At 29.6% G+C, this 13,265-nt stretch overlaps 1 protein-coding gene across 2 annotated transcripts; it reads right to left on the bottom strand.

The window, feature by feature from the left end:
* Positions 1–1,264: 1,264 nt before the first annotated feature.
* On the bottom strand, positions 1,265–6,641 carry LOC131165254 (uncharacterized protein At2g27730, mitochondrial). 2 transcript variants are annotated; one of them, XM_058122876.1, is made up of 3 exons: positions 6,249–6,641; positions 5,749–5,832; positions 1,265–1,497 (listed from the first exon to the last, which is right to left on the bottom strand). In XM_058122876.1, the coding sequence occupies exons 1-3, from the start codon at positions 6,387–6,389 to the stop codon at positions 1,468–1,470; spliced, it is 255 nt and encodes an 84-aa protein (XP_057978859.1). In that variant the 5' UTR covers positions 6,390–6,641; the 3' UTR covers positions 1,265–1,467. The 2 variants fall into 2 exon arrangements, with proteins under 2 accessions (XP_057978859.1, XP_057978860.1); XM_058122877.1 differs by lacking the exon at positions 1,265–1,497 and adding an exon at positions 1,728–2,006 and having other exon boundaries at positions 6,249–6,480.
* Between the last annotated feature and the right edge of the window lie 6,624 nt (positions 6,642–13,265).

Raw genomic sequence — 13,265 nt, 5'->3', positions numbered from 1 at the left:
TACATTTACCAATGCACTCACGGGTGTTAGGCATATATCAGTCTTTACACTTTTTAGTTTCTCTTTTGCTCAGTTCATTGTATTTGTATCTGATTTCTATAAGCAAATCGTGGACTCTGGTCAATTTTCCTTTTTGGCACTCTCTCTCTCTCTGTTAATTTTTTTTTTTTTTAATAACTCAAAAATTCCAGCTACATCGCGATGGTAAGAGTTTAATTCATCGGAATAAATTTTAAAGGGAAAATAGAACCCGCCTGACTTGAGGTCATCAGAGTCAAAAATCCTCCTTAGCTAATCTTGCTGGGCTTTTAGTTCTATGATCAACAAAAAGCTAAAAGTATGGAAATGGAAATGGTGTATGTATGGGCAGAAGATGCCATTCACTTTGTTCTTGTTAATTTTTGGAGCTTATGAAATTTTATGAGCTATATCAAGTTTCTAGAAGAGAGAAAAAAAGACTTCGTGTAGAATATGAATTGCAGCTACCATTGCCTTTTGTACTTCGACTATGCTATTAAACATTTTGCCATCGCCTTTTGTAATACAACAATGCCACTAACCATCATGCGTTAAACATTAGTCGTCGCTGCTTCTTCCAAAAGGGGTAATTGTTTTCTTTTTAATTGCCCTTTTTATTTGAATTTTAAGTATTCAAAAATTTGTACCCTAGATCCTACTACTTTCCCAAATACACCTCGCTGCTTCTTCCCCAAGATAATTTTTTCTTTGTATTACCCTTTTCAGTTGAATTTTAAGTACACAGAATTTTTTATCCTTGATCCTTTTTACTTTCCCACTTATTTGGTTTCACTTCACTCAACCTTGACAGTGACGCCTTTCAAGCACTATGATTTCATGTGCTAAATTTTAAATTCATGCACCAAGTCGAGGCTCCAAGCCATATATGAACTCTCTACTTTCACCCAAAATCCCTATGTCATCGCCGCACGCATCTACAAGCTGCCCCTCAACATAAACAAGCACATGCACAGGACTGTATTTTTTAGTAAAATGCGGGGCATTTGAGCATTTTCACCATAATAGAACAATTGATGCCCCCATGTTAATGCGTACTCTCCATGGCATGCATGAACACAGCTCTCAATTTTAATGACCAAATAAAAGAATTAATTTTTTTCCGCATTCTACTTGAAACAGTTCATGCCATGGCAAAAACCACCACCTCTGTTCAACATTTTTCCCCAGAAGGGTAATAAGCATAAAGAGGGCAACAGAAAAAATCATCATCATCAGAGCAAGATAGTTTTGCCAGAAAAGCCAAACTATTACCTTGATTAGTCAAAGTAGTACTGCACGCGTTTAGGGGTACCACTGTTTAAGAACATGACATTTAACAAGTGCCATAGCTCTCTGTACAAAGTCAGACTGACCAAGAGTCATGTACATTTATTCCTCCCACGTAGCTCAAAAGCAAGAGTCTCATCAATCAATGCAGGTTTTATCATTTCAGCTCTTACCAGTTTCTTCCCCCGTTTTCTGCAAGTATTTTAGGAGAGAAGAAAAAAAAAAAACATGACATTGGTAAACAGTTAAAAAATGAGGAGCAGAATAGTGTGGTGAATTGCTAATTGGCACCTCTCGATTTTATGTCCAAATGATGCAATCTTGTAGTCTAGACACGAGGGTTTGAGTTCAAATTCACAAACCCATCCACTTTGAGGAGGTTTTTAGAGAGTACACGCCCACAGATCCAATGAAATAAGAAATTACATAACAGAATAATGATTTAAGAGAAAGATTGCAGGATCCTTACAGACAAATCACATAAACCAGCTAATTAATCATCCTAACCAAGAATAAGATCTACAACAATAGGCTGTACCGTTAGATTAAACACAAACAAAACAAAACAAAACCCAAATGGGAGACCTTCAACAGAAAAAAACAGCTTTAAGAGTGTTTGTGTTTAAGAGAGAAGTCAGCCATCAACCACCAAACCAAACTAAATGAGCTGATGGTCTATTACATGGTTGTTGACGCCATCACTGTCATCAGATACAAATGCATCAGCAAAAACAAAATGTAAAGGATCCTATATGTAGATTCTCCAACTTTAAGTATTTCTAGGCAGCTCAGTTTTTTGTTGAAATCAATTGGAAAATATATATTGGATCTTGGATAAAAAGCTCGAGGCCAAGACATCCAAGGACAATCCATCAACAGACTTGTACAACTAAAATTATCCCTAGGTAGCTCAGTTCTTTGTTGAAATCAAATTGGAAAATGTATATTGGATCTTGAATCAAAAGCTTAGGCCAGGAACATCAAGATAACCTCTCATCATGCTAAACACAAGATGACCATTCAAAGCTAAGTAATTCAAATGTCATACGAAATGACCATGTCTGAATCCTTGAATTGTAGGTTTATAACTCATTTAGGAAACCTATATCAGTTCATCCATCAACTTCTTTACATTTTTCAAACTTGGCATGCATGTGGATGCATCACGCACTAAACAATCTCAAGCAAACTGGGGAAGAAATAGGCACATAGTGCTGTGGTTGTTTTAAGCTGTTAAGAGATGTATTAACTGTTTAACCCTATAAAGTAGTTAAGATGGTGTTTGGTAAATGGAAATCAACTCTAGGAATCAGAACTGCAATGGTTGATTCCCATTCGTAGCGTTTGTTCTGCGATAATCTCATTCTGATTTCTATCTATGCAAGATAGAGGTTCCTCCTTTTGCCTACTTTTTGATTCCTATCTCTTACTCCTAAATCAAATCCTAATTTTTGAAAATACAATATTTTTTATCCTACTCACTATAATGTGTATAATGTATATATATACATAAATACATAAACACATACATGCGCTTCCCCCTACGTATCATAATATGATATTATGATGTTTTATATAATATAGTATAACATTATATATATATTAGATAAAATTTAAATATAATATTAATATTATGATATCATTAAATATATTTCAACATAAAAAATACCAAACCATCATTATTAATATTTTATTATATAATAATATTATAACATATAGTAGTAAATATTAAAATATTATGATATAAATGTGGTATGATTATTGATTTACTATATTATTATTTATAACCTTAAAAAATATAAAATAAAATATTTATTATTATCATCAATTATAAATATATAATAATAAATTTAATAATGATGTAGTATACAAAAGAATATAATACTATTACATAATAAATATACATGAGTGCATACTTATTATAATATAATAACGTATTATATATATATCACATAAATTTAAAAATAATATTAGTTTAATAAATAATGTAATACATATTACATAAATCTAAAAAATAATATTAATATTATGACATATTTAAATATAAATATATAATAGTAGTTTCAATAAAATATTATAACCATTATTATTAATTCTTATATTATATATAATAAAATTATAACACATAAAAAATAATAAAATTGTATTAAATTATAAAATACTATGATATAATTATGATATGATCTTAAAATAAGATCAAATCAATATCATGAACGCAAATATATAATAGTAAAAATACTATTGTGTAATAAAACATAATGTTATGGTTCTTGTTTTATTATATTATTGTTTTATATTAAATAATATATTATGTTATAATGTTATAACATATGACATTTTTATTTACATATAATAAACTAAATATTAAAATATGATAATTATAAAATATAAGATAAAATTTAATATTAATAATATAGTTAAACAAAATACTAATAACAAAAAATATATGATAAAATATAGTATGCAAAGTATAATCAAGTATATGATTATCAAGATGATTTTATTGCAAAAAAAAAATTATTGTATAATTTAATAAAATAATATGCATAATAATTATACTTTTATAATATTATTATCCTATATTATATTAATTGAATATATTTTATATTATAATGTCATAATTGATACCGATTCCTATGTATATATACCAAACACTATAATATAATTTCAATTTCGATTCTGCGTAGAACCAAATATGAAAGAGGAATCTGATATTCAGTTTCCGATTCCTATAGATTCCAATTTCAACTATGAACCAAACACTACCTTAAAGTTGTTATTTCTAGTAATTAATTTAGAGAGTGATATTGAATGTAATATTTTTGCAAACAGATATAACAGGAGATAACAAGTTGAGAGACCAAACACATTATGACATAGATATTTAACATATAAAACATTACGATGTGTACTATAGATATTCACACGTCAATACAACTTGAAGCACATACAATTGATAAATTTAAGACATCATGGATCGCAACAAGGTAAAGAATTATAGATTTTGTAATACAGAAGTTATCATAATGAAAAAGCTACTGAAACATATAATAGGCAATTCAAAAAGCTGTGTCATACAAGTTGCAGCAGAGGCTGTAGAGGTGTCATAGTATAATCCAACAATTGTCATCACATAATTGGAAGATAATAACAATAACGCTGGATTTGATCACGGAACTAAGGAAATCCCCCCCATAAATGTTGTGGCTGAATATAATCAAACATAACCAAATCAAAAGAGCAACTAATCATGTCATCAGATACAAAGAAACAATAGGTTGGACCAGTTTAACGGGTTATACTATAGAACCACAACAACAGCTACCATCCCTGACTGTATAAACGGCAAAATGCGTATAGACAGAGATATCGAAACACATGCAGCCCCAAAAACAGAATTTATCAGTTACAAGGTCATATTAATCAGACCTACAGTGGGACTGGGTTTCTTTGCTCATGTAGAGCTGTTTAGTAATATTTGTTCTCTGGTTCTCTAGTTTGTCATTTTTTCTGTTTTATTGAGAGAATATTTTATCCTCCCTGTTTTCCTTTTTATTTTTCTTGTTGTATTCTTCCCTTCTCACTCTAATAAAATATTTTGTTTATAAAAAAATGAAAAAGAAAACAGCAAGCCAATCATCATCAACCCAACTTTTTCTTCAGTGATTTAGTATCAGTAATCACACACAGAATTCATGACTGACTCACCTTATATCAGATTTAAATTTTTTTAAAAAATAATAAAAAATCAATGATGACCAAACAAATGATTGCGTAAAATAATGTCTAATTTGCTTTTGATTGCAGAGAAAAGTAAGTAATGGGGGCAAAAATATATCCATCCATAGCAAAGGGGTCCTTGGATTAAATTGGGTGTGCGCAACTCCAAGGATATTAAGAGAGGGAATTGATGAATTTGTTCAGCAATAAAATCTTAAAGAGGGGTCTTCAAGCTAAGAGGCAGCAAGGTAACGGTAAGGGACGTAAGGGACTCTCAGCAGCACTATAACTACAATTACCTATTACTCAGTCCAAATTTGAACATCGGAAAAGGCCCCTGAAGACTTCTAAGGTCTCCCAAACCCTTTCCCTTTTTCCTTAGCTGCAAGTGATTGCGAAAGTTACATGGACACAAAATTCGGGCGCCATTTTTGGTATCAAAAGTGAAGAAAGATATAAGAAATTCAAGCTCTTTTGATGTAATCTTTTGCAACACAAATATAATTAGGAAAGCTCCGGAAAACTTAGCCAAGTAATTTCGACGGGTTATATTAAGTATTAAGTTTTAGTTTTCTAGGCTCTCAAACAATCAATATCAGAGAATCAAAATTTCAAAATCTTTTCATTTCCAATATTTTCCCAGTGACCGAACACATTCTGAAAAAAATAAATAAATAAATAAGACAGATGTTATCAAAATAAGAAATTGCCAAGGATCCTTACATTCTCAGCTTTCCCTTTTTCTGCAGCAGCTTTCTCTTTCTCCAGCTGCCGTTTCATTTTCTCCATCTTCTCCCTTTCCTTTTTCTGCACACAAATACGCAACATAACCATACAAAGCTCAATAATCAAGTTCTAACTGAATTTAAAAAAAAAAAATTAAATTTAACAAAACTTCCTGTTTGTCGTTAAGAAACTGAAGGAAACGCGTAAAGGGAAAATACGATCCTCCCAATCCACTCATTCTTGGCTCCGAAATGGAAAAAATAAAACAAACAACCGAACGAAGCTCTCTCAGAGTAAGAAAAAACCAGCGTTCTCCACACTCTCAACAACAAGAGGATCACAAAGAAAATAAAGCCAAACATAAAGATACAGAAAATGTTTGAACAAATGCAATAAAATAAAACCATTTCCGTCGCATTCCTGGCACTTTCTCGGCAACCAAACGGATCATTTCAAGCGAGCGAAAAGAAGAGAACAGAAAACGAGGAAAAAAGGACCTGGATGTAGACGTTCTCGGCGGCACGCTCCTCCTCGCTGAGAACACGACCCTTGCTGTCGCTGAAGTAGCGAGAAGACCCGCGAGTGCCGTCCATGAAGCGGCTCAGAGAAGCTCTGCACACCACCGATCTCGTAGCCATGATCGCGCAGATAAACTGAGGCTTCAAGATCCAAGCAAGACTCGGTCACTGCCGATGATGATCCTAATTCGGATAGAGACGATGCTAATCAGTAATCAACCTAGAAGTTTCCTTTTAGAATGCGACAACGGGTGGGTCCGGGTCGGGTTCGGGTTCGGGTTCGGGTGCAAAAGCGGTAGTCTCGTAAACGGCTCGGGTCGGAAATAGGTCGCTTAAAATGGAAAAATATTAGGCACTTTAGGAAACCGGCATAACTATTTTTTTGGAAAATATAGAATATAATAAAAATTCTGATAATGCCGATAACAGCTATTTTGTCGCATATTATTTCTTCCAATAATTATTTATTATTTATTTATAAAATTATAAAAAGCTCACTTTCTTATTCAATTCACGATACAATAACATTTTCTTGGACAATGAAGTTTAAGTCACCTACTTTTAAGAATAGACATTTTACACCCCCAGGGTGTAGTTCAGGTGATAGTATGGGTTGCAGGAGTACCTCTCATGAGATCAGATCAGGTATTCAAATCCTCTTTGGCTCATTTCTGTCCCTGAACTCCTGAATTTACCCTCCCTTTGGAGTTGTGCGGTCAACTTCAAGGGGCGCAGAATTAGTCACGTGAACCGTAAAACGGACACGTGGATACTCGGTACGTAATCCAAAAAAAAATAGACATTTTACAAATTAAATATAAGACCAAAGTTTACTATAAAAACATGATAAAGGGTGATTTGGGTTCGAGTTCGAGTGCAAAAGCGATTACTCTCTCACAAATAGTTTAGATAAAAAATATATTACTTAAAATAGAAAAAAATTATGATCTTTTTGAAGGCCCATCCTCCAACTAGTCCTTTATAGCTAATGAAATAACTCTAAATAGTAGGTCTCTTTAGATTACGTGTGGATCATATAAATTATTTTTACAAATTATTTAGATTAGATGATATAATAAAATATGATATACTTTTTTTGTACCCAACCATTTTAATATGGTGGAGTATATTTTTTTATTAATTTATTTTCACATAACATTGACTTTTATTTCATTAAATTATTTTCATTAGAAGAAATGCTAAATAAAAAAGTTGTATTTTTCGTTAAGAAAAGGTCCATCCTATCGACCTTCTTTCAATTTTTCATGTATTGACTTTACAATTATAAAGAATAAATAAACAAATGTACAAAGCATGCTCTTAAAATATTTACTTTTGCAAAAGTCTTGTACGGTATGTGATAACTTTTAGGTAATGTTTACTTCACAAGTGGAATTGAAATCGAAATTTACTAGAATAAAAAATGGAATATCAAATTCATCTCTCATATTTGGTTAAGGATTTGGAATCGAAATTATATTGTAGGGTTTGGTATACATAAATATAGGAATCAAAGTGGAGTTTGATTTATCAATTATGTTATTATAGTATAAAAAATATATGTAATTATTTTAATAAAAAATAATAACATTGTAAATATGTAATTATTACATACTATTATTTTATTAAGCTATATAATAAATATTTTTTTGCAATAAAATTATTTTAATAATTATATACTCGATTATAATTTGCATGTTTTATTATTATTATTATTATTATTTTGTTTTAACTATATTATTAATATTAGATTTTACCTTATATTTTATAAGTGTTTTTTTTAATATGTAATTTATTAAATGTAAATAAAAATCTCATGTATAATAACACTATAACATAATTTATTATTTAATAAAAAATAATAATATAATAAAATGAACCACCATAGCATTATATTTTATTACATAGTAGCATTTTATTTTTTATATATTATATCATTATTAAAATTTATTATTATATATTTTTATTAATGATATTAATAAATAATATTTTATTTTGTTTTAAGGTTATACATAATGATAACCGCAATTTTATCATAGTATTCTATAATTTAATACTATTCTATTACTTTTTACACGCTATAACATTATTATATATGATATAAATACTAAGAATAATTATAAAAATATTTTATATTGAAAATATTATTTTGTATTTTATATTCAATGATGTTATAACATTAATATTATTTTTAAGATTTATGTAATATATTTTATTATATTATATATAGTATTATATAAATATTATTTTTTATATTTATGTAGTATGAATCTGATTATATTATATATAATATCATATTATATATATATATGTGAAAGTATTAAATATTTTTCTATACTATATCATTATTATATTTTATTATTATATTCATTACAATCGATGATAATAAATAATTTATTTTATTTATCTTTGAGATTAAAAATAATAATATAATAAATCAATAATCATATTACAAGTACACCATAATATTTAACATTTAATATTGTTCTATTATATGTTATAACATTATTATAAATAATAAAATAATATGAATAATGATGATTTAATATTTATGTTAAAATATGTTATAATATTTTGAATATTAATAATGATATCATAATACTAATATTATTTTTAAAATCTATGTAATATATACTGCATTATATTATTATAATTTGCCATATTATAATAAATACTATGTTTTTTAAAATTAAAATTTGATTTTAGAGTAAAAGTCAGGAATCAAAATATGGGTAAATGGGGGAATTCTAATCCTGCATGGAATGAGAATCGGAATGAGATTATCGTAAAACAAACATTATAAATGGGAATCAACCATTCTAATTCATATTCCTAAAGTTTGTGTTAATTACTATTAATACTTTTTTTATCTTTGATTCATTGAAAATTTACTGACCTAAAAAAACCCAAAAATTACCAATTAGTCAATTTGAGTTTAAAAAAATATTATGTTGAAAATATAAATGACACAAATGATTTATAAAACAACACGTACTTGCATGCATGTTAACTATTTTTTTTTTTTTTTTTATCAAGTAGAAGCACTTATACCATTTATCAAGCACAAAAAGTGGTGTTAGACATTTTTAGAAAAAAAAAAAAATTTCTTTACAAAATGCTGAAAATATTAATTTTATAAAGTATATTTTGAGAAATAACGAGGAATGACCTCTTAGCCATTTACATAGTTATTATTGATAAGTAGGGATATGTTCGTGTTATCTCTTGTGATGATACATTCGTAAAAAACTTCAAGGCCTAGTTTTACAACTTCTAACTTTTACATTATTGTATAAGTCTTTGGACCTGTCTTATGTTCACATTCAAACTTAAACCAAATTTCTTAATTTTTCCGTGATTAAAACAAAAGCCAATAAAAACTTATAATTTTGTGAATGGTTATTAAATGTTTAACCATTATCAAAATATGTTTTTAAAAATAATTTTAGTTATTATGTTACAAAATAAATTGTTCATCGCATCATTAAAAAAAAAAAACAGATTGGGAGATGGAAATTGAAATTAGGATAGCTTCCCAAGAGGGGGGTGAATTGGGAATTTAAAAACTTTCTTTTTAATCCCTTTTAAAAATACTTAACTTCTTTTATTATTTATCTAATTCTTTTACTTGTTTGTTTAATTTGTCAAACACACAATAACTTGGTTTCTTTTATACATTCAACAACACAAGCACTTAAACAACTAAATCACCAATCAACCTTTTAATTAATCACACTATCCAAACTAACCAAACACAATTTGAAGGCAAACAATCAAACCAAAATTAAGATATACAGTAGTAAGAAATTAGGATGGTTGTTTGTTTATGTATGCCTTCTAAATATGAATCAAGCCTTGTAGTTGAATGATATGCTTGTTAAAATAAATTTGCTTCTTTCATATGATTTACAACCACACATTCACACTCTTCCCAAAATTCAGAATTCAAATAAACTCTTAGTTAATTTTCTTTAGGTGTTTTAACCAAGTAACGTACTCCCGTATGGTTTCCACAAAGTATGGTTTAACCAATGTACTCCCTTTCGGTTTCCGCAACCCAAATCAAAATTAAACTTTAAGTTTGTTTGATTTCCAAATAAACGTAGTGCATATGATTTCAAATTTAAACCATCCACGCAATATAAATATGCTGAAAATAAAGAGTAAGGGAAAGAGAGAGTGAGACACAGGATTTTACGAGGTTCGGCTTCAACACAGCCTACGTCCTCGCCTTTGGCAAAACCACCAAAGGATACACTAAACCTGTTCCTTTACCGGGTGGAACAATACCTTTATACACTCCTTCAGAAGGCTAGAGCAGCACCTCTCTAAGCGATAATCCCTCGCCTAGCCAACGATCCAGCAAACCTAGAATCGTCACAATCTACAAGAATATAATATAAATTCTGCGTACAAAAAATACTTCCAAAATTTAGAGTAGGCTGTACAAATTGAAATGTAAATTGTACTTCAAAAAACCAAAGCAAAATAGAATATATGAAGCTCTAAAGTTTTTAGAAGTCACCAATGGTTCGTTTAAAAGAGAAATGGAATTGCAACCCGGAACCGAACTTTGATTTTTTCAATCTACCAAAGTTGTAGAATTCCTCTCCAGCAAAAGATGTGAGCAAAGAAGAGCTTCAGAAGAATTTCAGCACAAGATGAATTTCAAATTTTGTCTGATTTCTCTCTTTTCTTGTGTTTTCTAGTATTGTATTTTTTCATTACCCAAAGAGGTATTTATAGGCAATTTAAAAGATCAACTTCCATATCAAATTAGGTAAACTTTGAAAAAACATTTAATTTTGAATTTCAAAATTTTGAAAGATTAACATTCACATCAAATTAGGTAAACTTTGAAAAAACATTAAAATTGTTGACTAAATTTTGAACTTCAAAATTTTGAAAGATGTTGTCCATATCAAATTAGGTAAACTTTGAAAAAACATTAAATTATTGATTAAATTTTGAAATTCAAAACTTTGAAAGATGTTGTCCATATCAAATTAGGTAAACTTTGAAAAAACATTAAATTGTTGATTAAATTTTGAAATTCAAAATTTTAAAAGATGTTGTCCATATCAAATTAGGTAAACTTTGAAAAAACATTAAATTGTTGATTAAATTTTGAAATTCAAAATTTTAAAAGAAGCTTTCCTTTGAGATTTAAAATTTGCTCCACGTGGCAGTCGTCTGCCATGACATGGCAGTCATCTGTCATAGTTAAAATTTAAACCCAAAATACTTTTATTGACATGGCAGTCATCTGTCATAGTTAAAATTTAAACCCAAAATACTTTTATTGAACCCTTTAACTTGCCAGTCGTCTGTCCATAGACAGACAGTCATCTGTCAGGTGCACTGCTTATCAGAAATTCAATTTTTATTTTGAACACTTTCCTTCCTTTAAGACCTTTGTTACTTTAATTTCAAAAACATGTCTTAAGCTCTTTAAAACAAAGTGTTTCTTAATTTCTTTTGTTTTTATAAGAGCTTCACATATCTAAATGACATTTGGTTTTGAAGTACTTACAACAGTTCTTCTAATTATGGTCTTCTTAAATCCTTCAGCCTCCTTCAGTCTTTTGAGGTTCACTTTTGACTTTGAGTTTGTTTGCCCTTAAGCTTCTTCATTTGTTATTCATTGCCTTCAATATTCTGAGGCGCTTTCACTAGATTAACATTGAGCTTCAATTTATCAACCTTGAGAGTTCTTTTACCTAAAACGCATCACTTAACATTATATGTTAAAGTGCTCTTCATTTTTTTATCATCAAAACAGGATTGAAAAGTCCAGTTAAGTCAACAGAAATGATGGATTATGTGTCATCCGCCACAAATTATTCGATCCGAACCGTTATAAATTCGCAACTTAATTGAGTCGGATATGAATTGTGGTATCATCATTTGATAATTCGCCTAATCCCGCCACGGATTTTCTGACTCAATTTGTTTTGCTAGGTCTAGTCATTGACTCCTCCATTATTCAAGTCATACTCTATTTTGAATATGGAATAAAGAAGCGTAAAATTATTTGTTTTCTCATAATATTATTCAAAAATTCATCATTATATTTTCATAAACAGTGATATTATAGGGACTCAAACCCAAATAAATAAATAAATAAATAAAATAAAAAGAAAATAAATAAAAAGGAAAAGAAAATAAGGAAATGGATTTGGTAAAGGTCAAACCATCGATGGTTTCAAGAAGCTCAGGAAAGCCGTCGATGGTTTCAGTAAGGTACAGTTTGGTAAGGCCAAACCGTCGACAATTTCAGAAATCCCAGGAAAATCGTCAATGGTTACAACAACTGAGCTTTTATAAAGGGATCACAGGACCAAACCGTCGACGGTTTCATGCGGGCTAGCTTGCCTATAAATAGAAGTTAGCTTATTGATTACGCGTCAAAGTTACGTAATTAGGCGTTTAAATTCATGCATTAAATATTATAATTTTAATTAAATACCAAATTATGTTCAATATTGTAACAGTGAGCTCAATTTATAATGGGTTTTTATTCGATAATTTATGGATTTTTGGTATCTTATTATTGCAGGATGATATTTGGACATTAAAGTTGAAATTAAAATGTACGCGGGTCATATGTGAGAGAAACCGAGTCATGCATGTAAAGTGAACTGTGCACTTGAGGGTCGTAGCTTTTCATTGAAAGAGTTGCGTATGTGGGATTCATGGAGGATAAAGAAATAAATGATGCAAATGGAGGCGTTGAGTATAAAACGAAGCTAATTGGGCGATTATGGACAGTTTCGTAATCTGGGCATAACTCTCTCATCCGACCCCCAATTGAAATGCTTCAAGATGTTGTAGAAAGTTAAGAAAATGAAACCCCAGGGTTTTCTTGCCTAAAGTCAAATATGCAACCCTAATGTCTCAATCTTCAGCTCCTCTTCTAATTTGCGACTGCCCTTCTTCGAACGATCTGAACCTTGGTTCAGGTCTTTTTTTTGTCTGCATGCTCAAGGACAATCA

Source organism: Malania oleifera, chromosome 10, assembly GCF_029873635.1.
Source record: "Malania oleifera isolate guangnan ecotype guangnan chromosome 10, ASM2987363v1, whole genome shotgun sequence".
NCBI classification, from domain to species: Eukaryota; Viridiplantae; Streptophyta; class Magnoliopsida; order Santalales; family Ximeniaceae; genus Malania; species Malania oleifera.
The sequence above is the reverse complement of the archived record's forward strand: the minus strand, read 5'-3'. Positions and strand labels throughout refer to the sequence as shown.